The sequence below is a fragment of the Anomaloglossus baeobatrachus genome, chromosome 11 (assembly GCF_048569485.1).
Source record: "Anomaloglossus baeobatrachus isolate aAnoBae1 chromosome 11, aAnoBae1.hap1, whole genome shotgun sequence".
Classification (NCBI taxonomy): domain Eukaryota; kingdom Metazoa; phylum Chordata; class Amphibia; order Anura; family Aromobatidae; genus Anomaloglossus; species Anomaloglossus baeobatrachus.
This window is the reverse complement of record NC_134363.1, coordinates 10,382,648-10,408,402: the sequence shown is the minus strand read 5'-3', so window position 1 is coordinate 10,408,402 and position 25,755 is coordinate 10,382,648. Positions and strand designations below refer to the sequence as shown.

The 25,755-nt window shown below is 47.0% G+C and overlaps 1 protein-coding gene across 1 annotated transcript in view; it reads right to left on the bottom strand.

Moving 5' to 3' along the window:
- The window catches only part of LOC142256561 (IgGFc-binding protein-like), a 112,202-nt gene that overhangs the window by 39,556 nt on the left and 46,891 nt on the right, over window positions 1-25,755 (bottom strand). Inside the window, exons 22-30 of the mRNA XM_075328320.1 lie at window positions 9,097-9,667; window positions 8,401-8,996; window positions 6,057-6,621; window positions 5,354-5,928; window positions 4,647-5,217; window positions 3,040-3,239; window positions 2,800-2,941; window positions 2,295-2,623; window positions 452-1,022 (exon numbers count right to left, since the gene is read on the bottom strand). Coding sequence (XP_075184435.1) covers window positions 452-1,022; window positions 2,295-2,623; window positions 2,800-2,941; window positions 3,040-3,239; window positions 4,647-5,217; window positions 5,354-5,928; window positions 6,057-6,621; window positions 8,401-8,996; window positions 9,097-9,667 — 4,120 coding nt within the window. The remainder of the gene's footprint in view (window positions 1-451; window positions 1,023-2,294; window positions 2,624-2,799; window positions 2,942-3,039; window positions 3,240-4,646; window positions 5,218-5,353; window positions 5,929-6,056; window positions 6,622-8,400; window positions 8,997-9,096; window positions 9,668-25,755) is intronic.

Sequence of the window (25,755 nt, the reverse complement as noted above, 5' to 3'; positions counted from 1 at the left end):
TAATAAAGAGATCATACTGCTGATTCTATCCTTTAATGATAATGGGAAGATTATGGTGACTCTGTCATCTAATAATTTCATGCTGATTTTATCCTCTAATAATAAAAAGATGACACTGTCTACTCTATCCACCAATGAGAAGACTGGTCTGATTCTGTCCTCTAAAAATAAAGACTGCTAACCTTTGTGACTCTGGTGATGACAATGAGGTGATTAGGCTGACCCAATCCTCTAATGATAATGAAATTACTCAGTTAACCTTTCCCTTAAAAAATAATCAGAGGATGCTGTTGACTTTATTCTCTGCTGATTTGGTTGAGATGACACTGCACCAGTCTACACAGGAAAGCTGGAAAGCGAGCTTCACTTTAAATTAGAAAGTGGCCCTATCGGAAAGAAAACTGTCTCCCGAGTCAATACGGAAGATTGTAAAGAAAAAACAAGAACTTACGACAGTTTGAAGGTGTTCTCCAGTCGAAGATCTTAGTTGCTTGGGCCAGACAAGTACTTGCATATGTCTCCAGGGTTTGACACAGAATACTTCTCGATCCATCATTTATACAGACATCAAAAAGACAAGCATCAAAGAACTTATTCGGAATGATTTCGGGGATGCAATTTCGGAAGGGTCCATCTTTTTTGAATAGCATGCCACAATAATCATTTCCTCCGTAGAGTTTCTTTTTGTTTTCATCACAGGTCGGACAATGGCCTTGACAAGAGTGAAAGCAGAATGGATCACGATCGTAGACTTTCCATGAAGACGCCCAATCTTCGGTGGAGTTGACCAGGGATCCATTGGGTAATTTTTGTTCGTCATTTGGATCTTCATTGAAATTTCCACAGAGACCAGACACAGCATTGTGGTAACTGCTGGGAATTTTTACCTTGGCATGCCAATTCCAGTCGAATGTTGCGGTCATCCCACATGCAGCTTCAATAATAGCCGTCAATCCACTACGGTGGACATTCAGTTTTCCATCAGCTAGACTCACCGGCAAGTTGGTCAACTCATCGTTAACCTGTGTGAAGAATGAAGAGTTCAGTGAGCAATGATGATGGAGCTTGACCACCTAATATTGAAATGTGATTATTATGGGTCCACAGTTCCCATAAATTAGATTCTACCTGGAACTATTCTGTAAAGGGGGTTACTGTCACGGGGTATCTACCGATAGAACAGGGGCTTCTAGGCTGACCCTAAGACTAGGCCCCCTGCTTTCATGATTCATGCATGGATCTGCCATCCCCGAGCCAGTGCATGTATCCTGCCTCCGGGGTTTAGGTCTCTTGGGAGGGGCCTGTTCGTTCTGGCCTCATTCTGGGGGTCACGCTGCCATATTTTGGTGCTGCTGCCTCTGGGATGCCGCCAGTAATATTTCCGGCTCTGCTGCATGCGCTATTCCCTTGAGAGGCTCTCTGTTTTCATTCTGCTAACAGGTACTGTTTGTCCTGACCTTCGTTCCTTTTACCTGACCAACCCTCCTTCCCTCCTGCCCGTCCTGTCCTGACCTCCATTCCCCCGACCTGATCTGACCTCCATCTCTCCAGCCTGTCCTGAGCCTCATTGTTCTTGTCCATCCTGACATCCATCCCTGTTACCCAACCTGACCTTCATACCTCCCTGTTCTCCTGTCTTCTGTCCTGTTCCGTGTCCTCCACTCCCTACCCTGTGCTTACTTGCTCTCCTGGTATCCGACCTCGGCTCTGTTCCTTGACTCTGGCTTGGTTCCTCCTCTGTACAGACGAGACATCCCGGCATAGACCCTGACTGATCGACTATGCCTGCTCCTGTGTTTGCGACCTCTAGTGGGCTTCTCTCTAACCACACTCAAGTGTTCTTTTCCTATCTGAGTCCCTGCGCGTTCCCTAGTGGTAGCTTGACATCTGCATTGTTCCTTATCTTGAGGTTAGGCTTGATGGTTGCCAGGTTCAAGCCCCCAGCTTGACCCTGTTTCCTGACCGAGCCCTGGTACTACTCCTCCCCAATCTTAGGGCGGGCCAGAAACCCAGTAATAAAACCCCCACAAATAGGCACAAGGGTAAATGAAAACTATCTTAACTAACACTGTGCTTCTCGTGGTGTTTCTTCTGATGGTTTCACCATGCTATGTCTAGTTTCTGATGGGAAGTCATCACTCGAGAGGTTGTCTCAACGGGGCTGTGAAAGTTCTTATATGTGCACCCCAATGAGGCAGACTTTTGAGTGATATCACTGAAATTATCTGTTGGAGGCTGAAGGAAAAAAGGAGAAGCCATCAAATCATCCATAGTAAATAATTTAAGACTCTTACTCGCATTTTGGGGAACTCTCCAACTTGAACACTGAGTACGATGTCATAAATAGTAACTTCCATCCTCCTGACAAACGAAGCGACTTGGCTTCCCCTATTATCATTCTTTATGACGATCTCGAATGGTTCCAGGGTGGGATCCTTCCCAGAGTATTTAGCAAGGACGTAGCTGCAGGTGCCATGAAAGCTGAAGTCCTTCCCATCAAAGGTGTGGAAATGAGGATCTCCCCATGCCCAGCACAGGCCATCGTAATTCGGGAAACACACTGCTTTGTCATCTTGAACTTTACAGGTCTCCTTCCAACGACATGACTTAGACTTGCAAGGATCTGGAATTATGTAAAACAAAATATGGAAGTCGAAAGTTAGATGACTTAGCTATAGAATCTAGAAAATGACCTCATTGTACCAACTATTCTCATGTAGGACATGTGATGATGGACCAGAACATCTAACAATCCATCATGCATCAAGTCAACCATTCCTACGACTTCATTGCACTTACCTGTGCTGACGCAAGACCTCACCCCATCCAAGAGTTGACATTTCTCATCTGTGGCACAAGACCGTTTATGACAGGTTACCCCCAACTTAGGATCACAAGTGCACTCGTCACTGCAGTCCTCATTTTGTACGCTTTCATTTGCCTAAAAAGTAGTAAAACGTATTGTATAATACACAAGATGTAATGTTTTAGATCTTTCTGTCCTTCCGGTTCACCAGCCGTCATCTAGTGTCATCTCACCTTCAGATACCTTCCATTATGCAAACATCCGCAATGGTCTATTGTCACACAGTTGTTCCCATCAAATGCATATCCAGGGTCACACTCACATCCCTCAAAACATTGGTCAGTGCAAGTAGTTGGAGCAATGAGGCTATAGCAAGTGGCGCCACAGGTTTGGGTGCATGGAGAGTAGTGACTGTTGGCTTGACATGTGAATGCTGAAAGGAGAAGACAAAATATATCATTGAAGAAGCTTTGTCATACAAGTATTAAAGCAAGAGGAACTTAAGAAACATTTATAAATGTATTCATCTTCTCTACGCGCATGGAAGATTATTAAATCGGGGTGTAGATGTCACATGGAGTTTTGCACAAACCTTTCAAACTGTTATCGCTGTGTTGGGCACTGTTCAGATTGTAGATTCTGACACTTTGCCCGATGGTTTCTCTGGTGTCAGGGATCAACAGAGGCAGACTCGGGCATCAACCTGCTGTGTGCTCAGTCATAGTCATTTATAACAAAATAATGTCCCCTCCTATTTATGCTGGTTGAAACCTTCCACCCATGCCAGCTATAGTTTATTTTATGTTGGTCTGTTAGGTGTGGTGTCCTAGACTTACTGATGAACATTGTGCTCATTGCTTGGTGTGGTTGTGAAGTTTACCCCTGTTGTTTTGTAGCTTCCTTCCTGGTCTTGTTTTTCCTCCTGAACCTCTTATGTCTTTACCTTTGTGTGCGTGCTATGTGGCAGTTTTCCCTTGTCTGTCTTTGTCTGAGGCTTTCATCACACTCCTGTCCCGTCCCTCCCTGGGGGAAGGGTGAATCCGATTAGGACTGATCAGGAGCAGGGCCAGGAAGGTGACTCAGACCTCTCCCCCATCAGGAGTATCCATGAGATTATGGATAGCATAGAGCCACTTAGCTTGGTGGGACAGTGGAGGATGAATCAGGACTGGTGATGGAGACTCAGACCTCTCCACCATCAGGAGTATCCCTGAAATTATGGATAGCATAGGGCCACTTAGCTTGGTGGGACAGTAGAGGATGAATCAGGACTGGTGATGGGGACTCAGGCCTCTCCACCATGAGGAGTATTTTTGAGATTAGGGATAGTATAGGGCCACTTAGCTTGGTGAGACAGCGGAGGAGGAATCAGGACTGGTGATAGGGACTCAGACCTCTCCATCATCAGGAGTATCCTTGAGATTAAGGCTAGCATAGGGCCCCTTAGCTTGGTGGGACAGCGGAGGAGGAATCAAGACTGATGATGGGGACTCAGGCCTTTCCACCATCAGGAGTATCCCTGAGATTATGGATAACATAGGGTCACCGAGCTTGAGGGACAGCTTGAGAGTCCAGGTTATCCCATAGTTATTGTGAGAGTAGATCAAAGATAAAAGATTTAAGCCCAATATTGGCGAAAAGTTAGAAGTTCAACCATTTGTCCTAAATCAAAACCAATAGCATAGTTGACTCTATTACGACGCAAACTGTGCCTCCTGAGGCACAAAGCAATTGTGGACAATAATTAGTGATAAGGATCACATTTCTGGGATTTACCAGGAAAATATCAAAAACTTATAGCAATTCTAATTTCGGAAAATGAGCATTACACTTGACTTACGGCAGTTGGCAATGTCTCTCCAAGGTTGAAGTTTGACACCTTTTTCTTGGCACAATGCTGTGTAGGCCTGTAGATTAGCACATAGGGCTTCTTGGCCACCACGTCCAGCACAAACATCAAATACACAACTCTTGCCATATCTTTCTGGAGGCACCAAGGCATGACAGTCCTTAAATGGACCTTGAGGGTCTGAAATTATTCCACATTTGGTGGGAGAATTGGCTTCGGTGGTTGCAGCTTCACTACAAGTTGGACATTGACTTCCAGAACATCCTCTGCAGGTCGATCCATGTTTTCCTACTGTCCAGGACTCAGCAAATGAGGAGAAATCAGTGACGATGGTGCCATTAGGAAGACGGAAGTCATCGCCTGAGTTCTTATTGTAGTTGCCACACAGGCCTTCGGTTTGTCCAGTAAATGAGCTGGGTACCCAGACTGATACAAAATACTGTTGGTCGAATAATACCGTAAAGCCATGCGTGGTCTGGAGAATCACATTATTCCCTTCCTGGTTTATCCAGTATCCCCATTTTTGTGATTTACAAGGGACATTGTACCGCTCTCCATTGACCTAAGAATTAAAGAAAAAAAACAAAAATGTAACCTTAAAAATGTTTTTTTTTCTAAATATAAATCCACCTAGTTGGAGAGAACAGTCAAAGATGATCACGAAATGGTGATGTTATCAGTGTAATGGTTGCACCAACCTCTATGGTCCAGGTTCCTCCTCTCCCCAGGTGTATGACATGGTCTCCGATGGTCACTGTGACTGATTTGGTAACGGCAACATTTCCATATGGCTCATTTTCCACTGCCACCTCAAAGTTGGCTTTTTTCACCCTGACAAGGGTGTATTGACAGAGGCCTTGCATGTCATAGTAGACATTATCGAAGTTGATATAGTGAGGATCTCCCCATGCTATACACTGACCCCACTCTTTGACATTACAGCCCAGGACACCATCTACTACTTTGCATGCTTGATTGGGACCACAGCTGTGGTCCTGGCAGGTGGTGATGCCGTTGTTCCCACAAGTACATTTCTTCTGGCAGAGATCGTCTTTGAAGAATTCTTGACCGGTCTTGTAGTAGACATCTTGATAGGAGCAGCCGCACTCTGCAATAGGCACACAGTCATCTCCACTCAGCACGAAGCCATCATCACAGTAGCAGCCTTCAGTGAAGGACTTATCACAAGTCGGTGGAGATGTTAGACCCAAACAAGTGACGGGACATCCATCTCCAAGGAGGTTGTAATGACTATTTGGAGGGCAGGAGAGTTCTGAATAGAAAAAAATTGACTTTAATAAATACAGAAAATCCATTCTGATATACATACAAATTATTAGGAAATTCATGACTATAATTCTTATCAAGAGTGTTGGTTATCCACTAGGAAAGACAACTTACGGCAGAAAGTTGGCATCCTCCACTCTTTGACCATGGACCCATTTGTCTGACATTGTGAAACATATGCTGCGATGTTGTCACAGACAACGGACTGGTGACCCTTGTAGGCGCACGCATCGAATACACAGTCATCAAAGAAAGAAGCTGGATCGATAGACTTATGGCATTGGCTGAAGGGTCCATCGGGTTTGATGAGAAGGCCACAATACTGGTCACTCTTGTAAAACTCTTTATCAGTCTCTTTACACTTTGGACAATCCTGACATACATCTTCACATCCTTTTACTTCTTGCACCTTCCAGTGCTTTCCAAATTCGTCTGGATTTTTGGCTCTTCCTCCATCTCGTAGGAGGAAATCATCTTCAGGGTCTCCATTGTTGTTTCCACATAAACCATTGACAGCTCCTTTGTAGGTGTTTGGCAGCCTTACAGTAGCATAGCTCCAACCATCATAACTTAATGTCAGGCCAAAAATTGCTTGGATAACTGTATGGGTTCCGGATATGAAGGCCACAAGCTTTTTGGACTTAAAAATGTAGGGTAAGGCCACAAAGCGTCCATCAACCTATTGAAAACACATGATAAGGTTACATAAGTGACACCAATAACCTATCCATTCCAATAATGTTACAGAGCACCCTCCACAAGTTGATATGAACCTCCAGTTATATATTGTAACGCTCATGCCGGCATCCTCGCATGGTACTACTCCCCTTCCCCAATGAGGACGTTGTTTCCCTCACCTGTGAAGGTGTCCTGCGGCGGTGGTTCCATCCCCGTCCCATGCTGCAGCCTCACAGAGCGTCTGTACTCCTGACAGGCTCCAGGCCTCTACCCGTAGGGTGCACCCATGGCCATGCCCCCTTTCCTAAAGGGCTGGCGTCCTCCTAATCTGGATGTGCCTCCCTGGTCAGTTGAGAGGCTGCAGGTATTTAAGGCAACTCTGCCCTTTTAGAGTTGCCAGGGAAATGAGTTAGACTTTGATTAATTGCTACAGTCAGTGTCATGATTCATGCATGTCTCTGCTGTTCCTGAGCCGGTGCATGTATCATGCCTCCGGGGTTTAGGTCCATTGGGAGGGGCCTGTTTGTTCTGGCCTCGTTCTAGGGGTTTCACCACCATATCATGGTGCTGCTACCTTCGGGATGCCACCAGTAATATTTCCAGCTCCGCTGCGTGTACTGCTCTTGAGAGAAGTTCTCTGTGACCTCCGTTCCCCTTGCCCGTCCTGACCTTTCCTCCTATTCCCCAACGTGACCTGACCTCTATTTCCCCAGCCTGTCCTGACCTCCGCCCCTTCTTCCCGACCTTACCTCCGTTCCTCAATGTCCTCCGGACTCCGGTCCTGTTCTATGTCCTCCACTCCCTCCCCTGTGCTTACTTTCTCTCCCAGTATCTGACCTCGGCTCTGTTCTTTGACTTTGGCTTGCTTTCTCCTCGGTACAGACATGACATCCCGGCATAGACCCTGACTGATCAACTATCCTTGCTCTTGTAATAGCGACCTCTATTGGGCTTCTGTCTAACTGCACTCAGGAGTTCTCTTTCTACCTGAGTCCCAGCGCCCCCTAGCGGTAGCTTGACAGTCAGGTTCCTTAGCACAGCACTGCTGCCGTTTATTCATAGTGCTAGTTCAGTTGCTGATATCTGTTTGCAATACAGAGGGCTGCTGCCGTATCCCTTCCTCTTGTTGCAAGCCGCCACACCAGCCACCTATCACAATACCTGCTACCTTGAAGGATCGTCACCAGTTGCTGCATCCATCCATCCATCCATCCATCCATCCATCTTGGACGGAATCTCTACAACAGCTGCTGGCGCAACCCTATTCGAGAGACTGTTGCTCCTGTCCCCCTGGGGCCAGCAAACATGACCCCAGTCTTCCCGAGTGGCACTTAGACCAATACCTGCAGCGAATCACCTTCCCTATCAGGAGCTCTGGAGAAGACCAGTCTCAGGTCCATAGTCAAGCCACTCTTGGTTTTCTCTGTGTGTTGTGGCCCAGTGGGTCCAGTAACATCTGAGCTCGCCCGGTGACCATAACATTTATCCCCATACCATAGCACTAATTTTGCTTGATCCAACCAAATATCCAAAACCATTGGAAATTTGATACTATTTTCCTAGTTGCCAGGCTTGGTTTTTGCCACGATAAGTCAAAAATTGTGACAGCTTCCTTTTCCAACCAGTACAGGGGTGAAATAAGCCTACTGGCCGATTATGACCAATGGTTCTTCTTAAAGTACAACGGTCCCGTCATGTGCTACATAGAGTGACCCTTTCTATTTTGGAATGAAATCCCAATATTTTGACTTATAATTTTTTAAAAAATTACATGTTTTACCTTGATTTTTTTCGGATAGTCTTTACTCATGGTTACTGTTGTGTCATAGACCTCCAATATCACATCTTTGGTGAAGGACACGGCTTTGTTACCACGTTGCTCATTCTTAACCTTGATCGAGAACTGGGTCAATGATGGTTGAGTTACTCCTACCAGTTGGTAGATACAAGTGCCCATAAAGTCCACTTTCTTTTTATCAAATGTGGTGTAATGAGGATCACCGGAGGCTATGCAGATGGAAGACCCGCCGGTAGGATTGCAGCCTCGTATCCCATTGACAATGCTACACGCCTCGCCGTCTTTACATCTGGATGACTTGCAGACCACCTGGGCCAGGTCTGGGTCACATTTACATTGTACATTGCAGTTTTCATTGTACCAGGTCTGCTGAGGATCATAATATTTTCCATTATGTTGACATCCGCAGCTTGTGGTGGGAACACAATTGTCACCACTGAGGACCATGTTCGTATTACACTCACATGTTTCCATACATGGTTTTGTGCACTTTGCAGCAGAACCTTTGTCGGCGCAACTTGCTGGACAAGCATTTCCACATGCATTGTAGTGACTGTTTGGATCTTCACATATTTTTGCTACAAAAGAACAAAACAAAAGACGGAATCAAGATGGGCTAAAATAAGTAACATCTAAAAACTGAAAAACTTAAAGGGGTTCAATTTAAGTAGTACTTACGGCAATTGGAGGACGTTCTCCAGTCATAGATCCTTATTCCTTGACTCATGCATGTACTTGCATATGACTCCAGAGCTTGACAAAGGATAAGTTTAGCTCCGTCATTGGTACAGACATCATAGAGACAACCATCGAAAAAGTTGTCCGGACTAACTTTGGAGATACAGTCTCGGAAAGGTCCATCTTTTTTCAACATGAGGCCACAATTGTCATCTCCCCCATAGAGTTTCTTCTTGCTCTCTTCACACGTTGGACATTGCCCTGGACAAGAGTCAAAGCAGAATGGATCTCGATCGTTGACTTTCCATGAAGATGCCCAGTCTACGGTATTGTTGACTAGGGTTCCATTGGGTGATTTTTGATCGTCGTTTGGATCTTGATTGAAGTTTCCACAGAGACCAGACACAACATTGTAGTAGCTGCTGGGTACGGATACTGAACTGCGCCAGTTCCAGTCAAAAGTGGCGGTCACACCAGATTTAGTCTCCACCGTTCCCGTCAGTCCATTGCGAGTTACTCTGATTTTACCTTCCGCAAGACTTGCTGGCAAATTTGTCACCTCGTCATTAACCTGCGTGAAAGATTTTAAAATTTCATTCAAAACCCTCTATCATGAGATGTTTTTTGCCCAATTTTGGGTTACAGAGGTACAGAGTTTCCTCTCTATGCAATTGCAGTTACAGAGGTACAGAGCTTCCTCTCTATCCTATGTCAATTACAGAGGTACAGAGCCTCCTCTTTATCATATGGCAGTTACAGAGGTACAGAGCTTCCTCTCTATCCTATGTCAGTTACAGAGGTACAGAGCTTCCTCTCTATCCTATGTCAGTTACAGAGGTACAGAGCTTCCTCTCTATCCTATGTCAGTTACAGAGGTACAGAGCCTCCTCTCTATCCTATGTCAGTTACAGAGGTACAGAGCTTCCTCTCTATCCTATGTCAGTTACAGAGATACAGAGCTTCCTCTGTATCCTATGTCAGTTACAGAGATACAGAGCTTCTTCTCTATCCTATGGCAGTTACAGAGGTACAGAGCTTCCTCTCTATCCTATGTCAGTTACAGAGGTACAGAGCTTCCTCTCTATCCTATGTCAGTTACAGAGGTACAGAGCTTCTTCTCTATCCTATGGCAGTTACAGAGGTACAGAGCTTCCTCTCTATCCTATGGCAGTTACAGAGGTACAGAGCTTCTTCTCTATCCTATGTCAGTTACAGAGGTACAGAGCTTCCTCTCTATCCTATGTCAGTTACAGAGGTACAAAGCTTCCTCTCTATCCTATGTCAGTTACAGAGGTACAGAGCTTCTTCTCTATCCTATGACAGTTACAGAGGTACAGAGCTTCCTCTCTATCCTATGTCAGTTACAGAGGTACAGAGCTTCTTCTCTATCCTATGGCAGTTACAGAGGTACAGAGCTTCCTCTCTATCCTATGGCAGTTACAGAGGTACAGAGCTTCCTCTCTATCCTATGTCAGTTACAGAGGTACAGAGCTTCCTCTCTATCCTATGGCAGTTACAGAGGTACAGAGCTTCCTCTCTATCCTATGGCAGTTACAGAGGTACAGAGCTTCCTCTCTATCCTATGTCAGTTACAGAGGTACAGAGCCTCCTCTCTATCCTATGTCAGTTACAGAGGTACAGAGCTTCCTCTCTATCCTATGTCAGTTACAGAGGTACAGAGCTTCTTCTCTATCCTATGGCAGTTACAGAGGTACAGAGCTTCCTCTCTATCCTATGTCAGTTACAGAGATACAGAGCTTCCTCTCTATCCTATGTCAGTTACAGAGGTACAGAGCTTCTTCTCTATCCTATGGCAGTTACAGAGGTACAGAGCTTCTTCTCTATCCTATGTCAGTTACAGAGGTACAGAGCTTCCTCTCTATCCTATGTCAGTTACAGAGGTACAGAGCTTCTTCTCTATCCTATGTCAGTTACAGAGGTACAGAGTCTCCTCTCTATGCTATGGCAGTTACAGAGGTACAGAGCTTCCTCTCTATCCTATGGCAGTTACAGAGGTACAGAGCTTCCTCTCTATCCTATGTCAGTTACAGAGGTACAGAGCTTCCTCTCTATCCTATGGCAGTTACAGAGGTACAGAGCTTCCTCTCTATCCTATGTCAGTTACAGAGGTACAGAGCTTCCTCTCTATCCTATGTCAGTTACAGAGGTACAGAGCTTCCTCTCTATCCTATGTCAGTTACAGAGGTACAGAGCTTCCTCTCTATCCTATGTCAGTTACAGAGGTACAGAGCTTCTTCTCTATCCTATGTCAGTTACAGAGGTACAGAGCTTCTTCTCTATCCTATGTCAGTTACAGAGGTACAGAGCTTCCTCTCTATCCTATGTCAGTTACAGAGTAGTGATGAGCGAGCATGCTTGTCACTACTCGGTACTCGCACGAGTATCACTGTACTCGGGCTGCTCGGCGGGGACCGAGTAATCTCGCGATACTCGTGCTTTACTCGTGGTCTTCATTTCTGCATGTTGGCGCTCTTTTGAGAGCCAGCCCTCATGCAGGGATTGGCTGGCAGACCACTGCAATGCCACAGCCCTGTTAGTTGTGGAATTGCAGTGATTGGCCGGCCTGCACAGCGTCACCGAGCCTTTATATAGGCCGGCGCGCTGTGCTCTGCTCACAGCTATTCTGACAGTGAGTGTAGGGAGAGTGTCGCTGATTCAGGGAAAGCTTTGCGGCCCTTTATAGTTAGTTCCGGAGCAGGGCTGCAAACAGTGTGACCAGAAGTCCTTCTCAGGACTATTCTAGTTGTATACAGGCAGGCAGGGTATAGCCAGGTCGGAGTACAGTAGCAGAGTCCTTCTCAGGACTATTGTTGCTATATACAGGCAGGGTATAGCCAGGTCGGAATACAGGCTAGTGACCAGAAGAGTCCTTGTCAGGACTATTGTAGCAGTATACAGGCAGGCAGGCAGGGTATATAGCCATTCCTAGTGGTGACCGTATACCAGCCTTCATCATATCTGGGGCTGGTGTACACAGTGTAAAACAGTCCAGATAGTGTCAGACTTCTCAGTAATTGTCGCTCCTAAAAACCAGTTAGGTTCTTATTGCGTCCGTGCTTGCATTTAAAAACAGCACGTGTGTGGCAGTCGGTGGCAGGGTACAGGTGCGCGTTTTGCACAAACTATTATATAACGCACAAGTCTAGTGTATAATACACGTCAGTCAGCAGTGTCTGATAGTGTCAGACTTCTCAGTAATTGTCGCTCCTAAAAACCAGTTAGGTTCTTATTGCGTCCGTGCTTGCATTTAAAAACAGCACGTGTGTGGCAGTCGGTGGCAGGGTACAGGTGCGCGTTTTGCACAAACTATTATATAACGCACAAGTCTAGTGTATAATACACGTCAGTCAGCAGTGTCTGATAGTGTCAGACTTCTCAGTAATTGTCGCTCCTAAAAACCAGTTATGTTCTTATTGCGTCCGTGCTTGCATTTAAAAACAGCACGTGTGTGGCAGTCGGTGGCAGGGTACAGGTGCGCGTTTTGCACAAACTATTATATAACGCACAAGTCTAGTGTATAATACACGTCAGTCAGCAGTGTCTGATAGTGTCAGACTTCTCAGTAATTGTCGCTCCTAAAAACCAGTTAGGTTCTTATTGCGTCCGTGCTTGCATTTAAAAACAGCACGTGTGTGGCAGTCGGTGGCAGGGTACAGGTGCGCGTTTTGCACAAACTATTATATAACGCACAAGTCTAGTGTATAATACACGTCAGTCAGCAGTGTCTGATAGTGTCAGACTTCTCAGTAATTGTCGCTCCTAAAAACCAGTTATGTTCTTATTGCGTCCGTGCTTGCATTTAAAAACAGCACGTGTGTGGCAGTCGGTGGCAGGGTACAGGTGCGCGTTTTGCACAAACTATTATATAACGCACAAGTCTAGTGTATAATACACGTCAGTCAGCAGTGTCTGATAGTGTCAGACTTCTCAGTAATTGTCGCTCCTAAAAACCAGTTAGGTTCTTATTGCGTCCGTGCTTGCATTTAAAAACAGCACGTGTGTGGCAGTCGGTGGCAGGGTACAGGTGCGCGTTTTGCACAAACTATTATATAACGCACAAGTCTAGTGTATAATACACGTCAGTCAGCAGTGTCTGATAGTGTCAGACTTCTCAGTAATTGTCGCTCCTAAAAACCAGTTAGGTTCTTATTGCGTCCGTGCTTGCATTTAAAAACAGCACGTGTGTGGCAGTCGGTGGCAGGGTACAGGTGCGCGTTTTGCACAAACTATTATATAACGCACAAGTCTAGTGTATAATACACGTCAGTCAGCAGTGTCTGATAGTGTCAGACTTCTCAGTAATTGTCGCTCCTAAAAACCAGTTATGTTCTTATTGCGTCCGTGCTTGCATTTAAAAACAGCACGTGTGTGGCAGTCGGTGGCAGGGTACAGGTGCGCGTTTTGCACAAACTATTATATAACGCACAAGTCTAGTGTATAATACACGTCAGTCAGCAGTGTCTGATAGTGTCAGACTTCTCAGTAATTGTCGCTCCTAAAAACCAGTTATGTTCTTATTGCGTCCGTGCTTGCATTTAAAAACAGCACGTGTGTGGCAGTCGGTGGCAGGGTACAGGTGCGCGTTTTGCACAAACTATTATATAACGCACAAGTCTAGTGTATAATACACGTCAGTCAGCAGTGTCTGATAGTGTCAGACTTCTCAGTAATTGTCGCTCCTAAAAACCAGTTAGGTTCTTATTGCGTCCGTGCTTGCATTTAAAAACAGCACGTGTGTGGCAGTCGGTGGCAGGGTACAGGTGCGCGTTTTGCACAAACTATTATATAACGCACAAGTCTAGTGTATAATACACGTCAGTCAGCAGTGTCTGATAGTGTCAGACTTCTCAGTAATTGTCGCTCCTAAAAACCAGTTAGGTTCTTATTGCGTCCGTGCTTGCATTTAAAAACAGCACGTGTGTGGCAGTCGGTGGCAGGGTACAGGTGCGCGTTTTGCACAAACTATTATATAACGCACAAGTCTAGTGTATAATACACGTCAGTCAGCAGTGTCTGATAGTGTCAGACTTCTCAGTAATTGTCGCTCCTAAAAACCAGTTATGTTCTTATTGCGTCCGTGCTTGCATTTAAAAACAGCACGTGTGTGGCAGTCGGTGGCAGGGTACAGGTGCGCGTTTTGCACAAACTATTATATAACGCACAAGTCTAGTGTATAATACACGTCAGTCAGCAGTGTCTGATAGTGTCAGACTTCTCAGTAATTGTCGCTCCTAAAAACCAGTTATGTTCTTATTGCGTCCGTGCTTGCATTTAAAAACAGCACGTGTGTGGCAGTCGGTGGCAGGGTACAGGTGCGCGTTTTGCACAAACTATTATATAACGCACAAGTCTAGTGTATAATACACGTCAGTCAGCAGTGTCTGATAGTGTCAGACTTCTCAGTAATTGTCGCTCCTAAAAACCAGTTAGGTTCTTATTGCGTCCGTGCTTGCATTTAAAAACAGCACGTGTGTGGCAGTCGGTGGCAGGGTACAGGTGCGCGTTTTGCACAAACTATTATATAACGCACAAGTCTAGTGTATAATACACGTCAGTCAGCAGTGTCTGATAGTGTCAGACTTCTCAGTAATTGTCGCTCCTAAAAACCAGTTAGGTTCTTATTGCGTCCGTGCTTGCATTTAAAAACAGCACGTGTGTGGCAGTCGGTGGCAGGGTACAGGTGCGCGTTTTGCACAAACTATTATATAACGCACAAGTCTAGTGTATAATACACGTCAGTCAGCAGTGTCTGATAGTGTCAGACTTCTCAGTAATTGTCGCTCCTAAAAACCAGTTAGGTTCTTATTGCGTCCGTGCTTGCATTTAAAAACAGCACGTGTGTGGCAGTCGGTGGCAGGGTACAGGTGCGCGTTTTGCACAAACTATTATATAACGCACAAGTCTAGTGTATAATACACGTCAGTCAGCAGTGTCTGATAGTGTCAGACTTCTCAGTAATTGTCGCTCCTAAAAACCAGTTAGGTTCTTATTGCGTCCGTGCTTGCATTTAAAAACAGCACGTGTGTGGCAGTCGGTGGCAGCGTCAGGCTCCACGTTGTCCCTGGATAGAGACGTGCATGAGGGCCTCAAAACATTGTTCCCATTGCAAAGGAGTGGGTCTCCTGTCGTTGTAATGTCCATTCTGCAAAGAATGGGCGAAAAAATTTACCACTGGGGGTATACCTGAAACAAAGGCCTAAGTATTGCAATTTGTAACGGTCATCATCATGGTGGCGCATGAGGAGAAGGAGGAGCAGTCCAGCGATTAGCCAAACTCCAGAAGTGTGTACCCATGGGTGAGTGGAGGTACATGGCAAACTTTAAATTCCGCTCTCATTTGCTGGTGGTGTGGTGAAGTCTGGCCCAATCCAACCCTTGTTCATCTTGATCAGAGTCAGCTTGTCAGCATTTTCAGTTGACAGGCGGGTGCGTTTATCTGTAATGATTCCACCTGCGGCACTAAAAACACGCTCTGACAAAACGCTAGCAGCAGGGCAGGCCAGGCCTTCCAAGGCGTAGAGAGCCAATTCATGCCACGTGTCCAGCTTGGATACCCAATAATTGTAAGGCACAGAGGAATGTCGGAGTACAGTTGTTCGATCTGCAAGGTACTCCTTCAGCATCTGGGCAAACTTAGGATTTCTTGTGGCACTACCCCGCACCTCAGGGGCTGTGGTACGTGAGGGGCTGAGAAAACTGTCACACATCTTAAAGACTGTTCCCCTACCTCTGGCGGATTGGACTTGTGCCTCTCTCGGCTGTACGCCTCGGTTGTCCACTGATTCATGACCTATGCCGCTAGCGTTTTGTGAGGGGAATGCTTTGCCTACTTCCGTGACTATGGCCTTCTGGAACTGCTGCATTTTGCCTGACCTCTCCGCCTCGGGAATAAGAGACATAAAGTTCTCCTTTTAGCGTGGGTCTAACAGTGTTACCAACCAGTAATGATTGTCGGCCAAGATGTTCTTAACGCGAGGGTCACGAGACAGGCAGCTTACCATAAAGTCAGCCATGTGTGCCAGACTCTTAACAGCCATCACTTCAGTATCCTGACCGACACGATGACTGAACATGCTGTCCTCCTCCTCCTCATCATCTACCCTGTCCTCTGGCCAGCCACGCTGAACCGAGGATATGACTGCATGTCATATCCTCAATTTGGCCAGAGAGTTGCTCCATGTCTTCATCCTCCTCCTCGTCATAGTCCTCCACTGCACGTTGTGATGAGACGAGGCTGGGCTGTGTGTTATCATCACCCACACCCACTACTGTTTCTTGCTGAAACTCATCGCGCTCCGCCTGCAATGCATCATGTTTGTTTTCTGAGCAGAGACCATTTTAGAAGGCAGAGAAGCGGTATGGTGACGCTAATAATGTCGTCATCGCCGCTCACCATCTTGTTGTAGTCCTCAAAGTTTTGGCGGATGGTGCATAGGTCGGACATCCATCTCCACTCCTCAGGTGTTATGTGTGGAGTTTGACCCATTTCCCGACGGCTTAGGTGATGCAGGTACTCAACAACTGCCCTCTTCTGCTCACATATCCTGACCAACATGTGCAGAGTTGAATTCCAACGCGTGGGGACATCACACACCAGTCTGTGTGCCGGAAGATGCAAACGGCGTCTTAAGGCGGCAAGGCCGGCTGAAGCAGTAGGTGACTTTCGAAAATGTGCAGACAGGCGGCGAACTTTTACCAGCAGATCAGACAGCTCTGACTATGACTTTAGAAACCGCTGAACCTCGAGGTTGAGCACATGGGCCAAGCATGGAACATGTGTCAGCTGGCCTCGCCTCAAAGCCGCCACCAGGTTCCGGCCATTGTCACACACCACCTTTCCTGGCTTTAGGTTCAGAGTTGTGAGCCAGTGATCTGCCTGCTGTTTCAGAGCTGTCCACACCTCTTCTGCATTGTGGGGTTTGTCACCTATGCAGATTAGCTTCAGCACTGCCTGTTGCCGCTTCGCCGAGGCAGTGCTGCAGTGCTTCTGTGTCGCCCTGGACAAGCCAGGGGCCACAGAGCACAACACTTAAACACCCCACACTCCCTGCAGGCATATCATAGTCAAAACACAAAATCCTTGTTGCCTTCCCCAGGGGCTGTTGTCCACACCAGGGTGTGGAGCCAGGCGGTTGGTCTCCACCCACCGAGGAGGAGGGAAAACACAGGCAGTGAGAGTTAAGCTAAGGAAGTGGAAGGAGGAAAGTAGTAGAGAGGAGAAAAGTGACAGCAAAGAGCCTGAAGTTGGTCCGGGTGTGTGGCCTGGACAGGACAGCAAGGTTGGCAGGATGTGGTGACCGTCTGCAGTGGAGGCCGATTGGAGTCTGCCGTAAGGACCGTGGACGGGTGGTGACCCGGCCGTACCGGACCGGTATACAAAGCGAAGCCAGCACCATTGGCAGAGGACTTTCGGATCCCGGCAAGGCTTGGTGTCGCCGTGAATTTGCCAAATCCGTTATTGAAGGGGACCTCAGGGTTTCCAAACAGCCAAGTCCAGATAGAAGGCAACCGTACAACCGTGAAGGGGAGACACAGCCACCGGCAAGGGCAACCGTCTCCCAGGGCCAGCGCCTGTGGGCAAAAGGGGCTCCTCCGGCCCATATCCAGGTCAGGGAGCGGGTTACCGTTGGGAAACCATCACTACCAACACTTAACTTCGGTGCAGGGAGAGACAGTCATCACTAACCTGCAGGGAGGAACAACCGCAGCCGTCCGAGTGACCTGTCCATCCAGCCACTTGTTTTACCCTGAACTGTGTCATCATCATTGGGCTGAGTGAGTACCTCCGTGCCGTGCGGCACAGCGCTGCCCCTGCGACCATGCACTTCATCAGGCCCCGCAACCCGCCTGTCATCCATCTCTACCCCATCACCAGGCCCCGGGACAACCAACCCCCCTACCCACGTAGGGGAGAAATAACAACAAAGCTGCTCCCTGTCACAGGCTCCCGGGATCCCCGTCCAGAGCAGCGGTGGTGTCCACACAATCACCACAACCGTGGGTGGCGTCACGGACAATATCCCCAAAACCCAAACCACCCCTTTTCACTCACGGGCGAGTAGCGCCGCTCGAGTCCCCGGGATCCGGCCATCGCTCGAGCCAACGAGCAGCAGCAGCCGTAGAGCTGCGTCAGCCGGACCCGAGCAGTGGGAGAGCGCACCGTCCCCTCCTCCGCCAGCGACACTTACAGCTTGGGACTGGTGTGGAGGGTAAAGTGGATCAGGATGCGCAGGAGGAGGAGGAGGCTGAGGAGCATGACATTCCGGAGCTGTAGAGTGTGTGTGAAACCCTGACTGAGGTAGGGCCTGCAAAACTTGGTGTGTGAAGGACGTATTCCGTCCCTCGCTCAGACTGGGTCCCAGCTTGCACAATATTAACCCAGTGTGACGTCAACGAGATGTAGCGGCCTTGCCCACATGCACTTGTCCACGTGTCTGTGGTTAGGTGGACTTTGGCTGAAACAGCGTTGTTCCGGGCACGTGTGATGTTTTGTGACACGTGGTTAGTTATGCAATGCGGGGACGGCACACAGGGAGAAATAGTGGCGGCTGTGGACCGAGTAACGTGGGACAGCTGCCACCATCAGTTCGCGGAATGCTTCTGTCTCAACCAGCCTAAAAGGCAACATTTCCAGCGCAAGCAGTCGCGAAATGTTAGCATTTAGAACTGTGGCATGTGGGGTGTTGGCAGTGTATTTGCGCCTGCGCTCAAAGGTTTGCTGAATGGATAACTGAACGTTGCGCTGGGACAAGGACGTGCTTGATGATGGTGTTCTTTCTGCGTAGGCAACTGCAGGTGCAGGAGTGGAGGAGGCTTGTTCGCAGGCAGCATGGACAGGGGATTGGCTCGCATGCACAACCAGCGAAGACGTAGCAGTGACATCAGCAAGCACTGCTCCTCGACTCTGTTGTACTTCCCACAAAGTCGGGTGCTTGGCTGACATGTGCCTGATCATGCTGGTGGTGGTCAGGCTGCTAGTTTTGGTACCCCTGCTGATGCTGGCATGGCAGGTGTTGCAAATGGCCTTTTTAGAATCATCTGGAGCCAACTTAAAAAACTGCCAGTGTCAGAGTTCCTGGTTTTCCAGTTTTCTTTTGAAAGAGCTTGCCCTTTGTTAACATGGAGTTTTCTGTTATGTTGCCCTACTTCCTGTCCATCTGTTTAAAAGCCGCCCCTAAAGCTTAGTCCAGTGCCTGAGTATACTGCTTCCTGTGTGCTCCTGCCCTGCTGCTTTTGGTTCCTGATTGTTATTCGGATCCTCTTGGAAAACAACCGACACCGACTCTGGACTTCATCTGGTATCATCTAGCTGTACCTGGACTCCGTTTGCCGTCTTTGGTCGGAACTTCTGCCCGGTTCCTTCCGTTTAATACCACTCTGGACTCACATCACGTACAGACATTTTTCGACTTACCTATTGCCCTTTTGTGTCCCGGCTGCTGCGCATTTAGGGCTTCTGGGGTGATTGCCAGACAGTCCCTGTATAGGGGTTTGCTGTTGGTGGTCTCCCTGGGGGAGTCCGGTGCGCGGTACCGGGAATTCCCTTTCGCTCAGTCCCTGGAAGGTATTTCCTGTATTTATGTTCTACTGTGTTTTTGTTCCGTTTATGTACATATTTGCTGGTTGCATATTATAAATGTCTTGCACCAAGAACTCGTCTCTGGTTGTCATTGCCCTAACGCAATCGAAATCCTCAATACATACAATAGTATTACAGCCAGACTCGGGAAGACCTAACATTTGTACAGGCACCTTGTGTCGTGTTGTTCCGGGGAACAGTTGACTGACGTCTGCCTGGGGCCACCACTCTGCTTCTTACTGCCTGTTGTGATGCTACGCCTCCCTCCCCCTGTGCACTGCTGTCCTCGCTCTGCATATCCTCCTGCCAGGTTGGGTCAGTTACTGGATCATCCACCACGTCGTCTTCCTCTTCCGCACCCTGCTCCTCCTCCTGACTTCCTGACAATTGTGTCTCATCATCGGCCACCCCTTGTTGAGACACGTTGCCAACTTCGTGAGAACGTGGCTGCTCAAATATTTGTGCATCTGTACATACAATCTCGTCATGGCCCACTTCAACAGGAGCTGGCGAGAGGCCAGAATTTGTGAATGGAAACGTGAACGAACAGCTATTCCGAGTGTCCAAGTGTGGGATCAGTAATGTCCGTGGACGTGTACTCGGCCTGGTGGTAGGAAGGAGGATCAGGTTCTGAAATGTGCGGTGCAGTATCACGGCTACTGACACTTGACCGTGTGGAAGACAGAGTGTTTGTGGTGGTGCCAATCTGACTGGAAGCATTATCCGCTATCCAACTAACAACCTGTTGACACTGGTCTTGGTTCAAGAGGGGTGTACTGCTGCGGTCCCCAAGAATTTGGGACAGGACGTGCGAGCGACTAGATGTGGCCCTTTGTTGTGGCGAAATTAGAGCTTGCACACAACCTCGGTGTCTGCCTGCACCACCATCACGTCCACTTCCTTGTTCGTTGACAACGCCCTTGCGCATTTTGCAATGCTGTGCTGATGTGTATTCACTAGACTTGTGTGTTATATCCAAGTTTGTGCAAAACTCACACAAATGCAGCGGAAAGCTGCCACCAACAGGCACACACGTGCGGTTTTTAAATGCAAGCACGGAGGCACTAAGAACCTAACAGGTCTCTATCCAGGGACAACGTAGAGCCTCCCAATGTTTGGCTTCCCTGCCTAAGGGCTATACTATAATACACCCACTTCCTTCCAATGGGCACTTCAGGTTTACAGGCCTTCATGCACGTCTCTATCCAGGGACAACGTGGAGCCTCCCAATGTTTGGCTTCCCTGCCTAAGGGCTATACTATAATACACCCACTTCCTTCCAATGGGCACTTCAGGTTTACAGGCCTTCATGCACGTCTCTATCCAGGGACAACGTGGAGCCTCCCAATGTTTGGCTTCCCTGCCTAAGGGCTATACTATAATACACCCACTTCCTTCCAATGGGCACTTCAGGTTTACAGGCCCTCATGCACGTCTGTATGCAGGGGCATTGGTGAACCTCACAATTTAGGACTGCCCTGGCAAAGGAAAATACTACAAAGACTCACTTCCTCAAAATGGGCACATTAGACTCAAGAGGCCTTCATGTACGTCTCTTCTCAGGGACATCGGAGTGCCACACAATGTTTTCACGTAAAATCTTTCATGTATTGATCTCAAAAAGTAACATACACCAGCTCTATCTCACTATTGGGTATGTGCCCTTAACATTTCCGCCATGAAAAATCATTTTGGGGTCATTTTGGAAGGTTTTCTGGTGAGTCCGTAAAAATGGCGTAAAACGCGGACAAAATTGTTCACAGCTGTGACTTTTGAGTGATAAATGCTTCAAGGGGTCTTCCCCATGCTGTTGCCATGTCATTTGAGCACTCTTCTGAGACTTTTGTGACATTTTTAGGGTTTCTCCATGCTGCCGGGAGGTCATTTCACAAAAATACTCGGGTCTCCCATAGGATAACATTGGGCTCGTTGCTCGGGCCGAGTACACGAGTATCTTGGGAGGCTCGGCCCGAGCTTCGAGCACCCGAGCTTTTTAGTACTCGCTCATCACTATTACAGAGGTACAGAGCTTCCTCTCTATCCTATGTCAGTTACAGAGGTACAGAGCTTCCTCTCTATCCTATGTCAGTTACAGAGGTACAGAGCCTCCTCTCTATCCTATGTCAGTTATAGAGGTACAGAGCCTCCTCTCTATCCTATGTCAGTTACAGAGGTACAGAGCTTCCTCTCTATCCTATGTCAGTTACAGAGGTACAGAGCTTCCTCTCTATCCTATGTCAGTTACAGAGGTACAGAGCCTCCTCTCTATCCTATGTCAGTTACAGAGGTACAGAGCTTCCTCTCTATCCTATGTCAGTTACAGAGGTACAGCGATTCCTCTCTATCCTATGTCAGTTACAGAGGTACAGAGCTTCCTCTCTATCCTATGTCAGTTACAGAGGTACAGCGATTCCTCTCTATCCTATGTCAGTTACAGAGGTACAGAGCTTCTTCTCTATCCTATGTCAGTTACAGAGGTACAGAGCTTCCTCTCTATCCTATGTCAGTTACAGAGGTACAGAGCTTCCTCTCTATCCTATGTCAGTTACAGAGGTACAGAGCTTCTTCTCTATCCTATGTCAGTTACAGAGGTACAGAGCTTCTTCTCTATCCTATGTCAGTTACAGAGGTACAGAGCTTCCTCTCTATACTATGGCAGTTACAGAGGTACAGAGCTTCCTCTCTATCCTATGTCAGTTACAGAGGTACAGAGCTTCTTCTCTATCCTATGTCAGTTACAGAGGTACAGAGCTTCTTCTCTATCCTATGTCAGTTACAGAGGTACAGAGCTTCCTCTCTATCCTATGTCAGTTACAGAGGTACAGAGCTTCCTCTCTATCCTATGTCAGTTACAGAGGTACAGAGCTTCTTCTCTATCCTATGGCAGTTACAGAGGTACAGAGCATCCTCTCTATCCTATGGCAGTTACAGAGGTACAGAGCTTCCTCTCTATCCTATGTCAGTTACAGAGGTACAGAGCTTCTTCTCTATCCTATGTCAATTACAGAGGTACAGAGCTTCTTCTCTATCCTATGTCAGTTACAGAGGTACAGAGCTTCCTCTCTATCCTATGTCAGTTACAGAGGTACAGAGCTTCTTCTCTATCCTATGTCAGTTACAGAGGTACAGAGCTTCCTCTCTATCCTATGTCAGTTACAGAGGTACAGAGCTTCCTCTCTATCCTATGTCAGTTACAGAGGTACAGAGCCTCCTCTCTATCCTATGTCAGTTACAGAGGTACAGAGCCTCTCCTCTATCCTATGTCAGTTACAGAGGTACAGAGCCTCCTCTCTATCCTATGTCAGTTACAGAGGTACAGAGCCTCCTCTCTATCCTATGACAGTTACAGAGGGACAGAGCTTCCTCTCTATCCTATGGCAGTTACAGAGGTACAGAGCATCCTCTCTATCCTATGTCAGTTATAGAGGTACAGAGCTTCCTCTCTATCCTATGTCAGTTATAGAGGTACAGAGCCTCCTCTCTATCCTATGTCAGTTACAGAGGTACAGAGCTTCCTCTCTATCCTATGTCAGTTACAGAGGTACAGAGCTTCCTCTCTATCCTATGTCAGTTACAGAGGTACAGAGCTTCCTCTCTATCCTATGACAGTTACAGAGGGACAGAGCTTCCTCTCTATCCTATGTCAGTTATAGAGGTACAGAGCCTCCTCTCTATCCTATGTCAGTTACAGAGGTACAGAGCTTCCTCTCTATCCTATGTCAGTTACAGAGGTACAGAGCTTCCTCTCTATCCTATGTCAGTTACAGAGGTACAGAGCTTCCTCTGTATCCTATGTCAGTTACAGAGGTACAGAGCTTCCTCTCTATCCTATGGCAGTTACAGAGGTACAGAGCTTCTTCTCTATCCTATGTCAGTTACAGAGGTACAGAGCTTCTTCTCTATCCTATGTCAGTTACAGAGGGACAGAGCTTCTTCTCTATCCTATGTCAGTTACAGAGGTACAGAGCTTCCTCTCTATCCTATGTCAGTTACAGAGGTACAGAGCTTCTTCTCTATTCTATGTCAGTTACAGAGGGACAGAGCTTCTTCTCTATCCTATGTCAGTTACAGAGGTACAGAGCTTCTTCTCTATCCTATGTCAGTTACAGAGGTACAGAGCTTCCTCTCTATCCTATGTCAGTTACAGAGGTACAGAGCTTCCTCTGTATCCTATGTCAGTTACAGAGGTACAGAGCTTCCTCTGTATCCTATGTCAGTTACAGAGGTACAGAGCCTCCTCTCTATCCTATGTCAGTTACAGAGGTACAGAGCTTCTTCTCTATCCTATGTCAGTTACAGAGGTACAGAGCCTCCTCTCTATCCTATGTCAGTTACAGAGGTACAGAGCTTCTTCTCTATCCTATGTCAGTTACAGAGGTACAGAGCTTCCTCTCTATCCTATGTCAGTTACAGAGGTACAGAGCTTCTTCTCTATCCTATGTCAATTACAGAGGTACAGAGCTTCCTCTCTATCCTATGTCAGTTACAGAGGTACAGAGCCTCCTCTCTATCCTATGTCAGTTACAGAGGTACAGAGCTTCTTCTCTATCCTATGTCAGTTACAGAGGTACAGAGCTTCCTCTCTATCCTATGTCAGTTACAGAGGTACAGAGCCTCCTCTCTATCCTATGTCAGTTACAGAGGTACAGAGCTTCCTCTCTATCCTATGTCAGTTACAGAGGTACAGAGCCTCCTCTCTATCCTATGTCAGTTACAGAGGTACAGAGCCTCCTCTCTATCCTATGTCAGTTACAGAGGTACAAAGCTTCCTCTCTATCCTATGTCAGTTACAGAGGTACAGAGCTTCCTCTCTATCCTATGTCAGTTACAGAGGTACAGAGCTTCCTCTCTATCCTATGTCAGTTACAGAGGTACAGAGCTTCTTCTCTATCCTATGTCAGTTACAGAGGTACAGAGCTTCCTATCTATCCTATGTCAGTTACAGAGGTACAGAGCTTCTTCTCTATCCTATGTCAGTTGCAGAGGTACAGAGCTTCCTCTCTATCCTATGTCAGTTACAGAGGTACAGAGCTTCCTCTCTATCCTATGTCAGTTACAGAGGTACAGAGCTTCCTCTCTATCCTATGTCAGTTACAGAGGTACAAAGCTTCCTCTCTATCCTATGTCAGTTACAGAGGTACAGAGCTTCCTCTCTATCCTATGTCAGTTACAGAGGTACAGAGCTTCCTCTCTATCCTATGTCAGTTACAGAGGTACAGAGCTTCCTCTCTATCCTATGTCAGTTACAGAGGTACAGAGCTTCCTCTCTATCCTATGTCAGTTACAGAGGTACAGAGCTTCCTCTCTATCCTATGTCAGTTACAGAGGTACAGAGCTTCCTCTCTATCCTATGTCAGTTACAGAGGTACAGAGCTTCCTCTCTATCCTATGTCAGTTAGAGGTACAGAGCTTCCTCTGTATCCTATGTCAGTTACAGAGGTACAGAGCTTCCTCTCTATCCTATGTCAGTTACAGAGGTACAGAGCTTCCTCTGTATCCTATGGCAGTTACAGAGGTACAGAGCTTCCTCTGTATCCTATGTCAGTTACAGAGGTACAGAGCTTCCTCTCTATCCTATGGCAGTTACAGAGGTACAGAGCTTCCTCTGTATCCTATGTCAGTTACAGAGGTACAGAGCTTCCTCTGTATCCTATGTCAGTTACAGAGGTACAGAGCCTCCTCTCTATCCTATGTCAGTTACAGAGGTACAGAGCTTCCTCTCTATCCTATGGCAGTTACAGAGGTACAGAGCTTCTTCTCTATCCTATGTCAGTTGCAGAGGTACAGAGCTTCTTCTCTATCCTATGTCAGTTACAGAGGTACAGAGCTTCCTCTCTATCCTATGTCAGTTACAGAGGTACAGAGCTTCTTCTCTATCCTATGTCAGTTACAGAGGTACAGAGCCTCCTCTCTATCCTATGTCAGTTACAGAGGTACAGAGCTTCTTCTCTATCCTATGTCAGTTGCAGAGGTACAGAGCTTCCTCTCTATCCTATGTCAGTTACAGAGGTACAGAGCTTCCTCTCTATCCTATGTCAGTTACAGAGTACAGAGCTTCC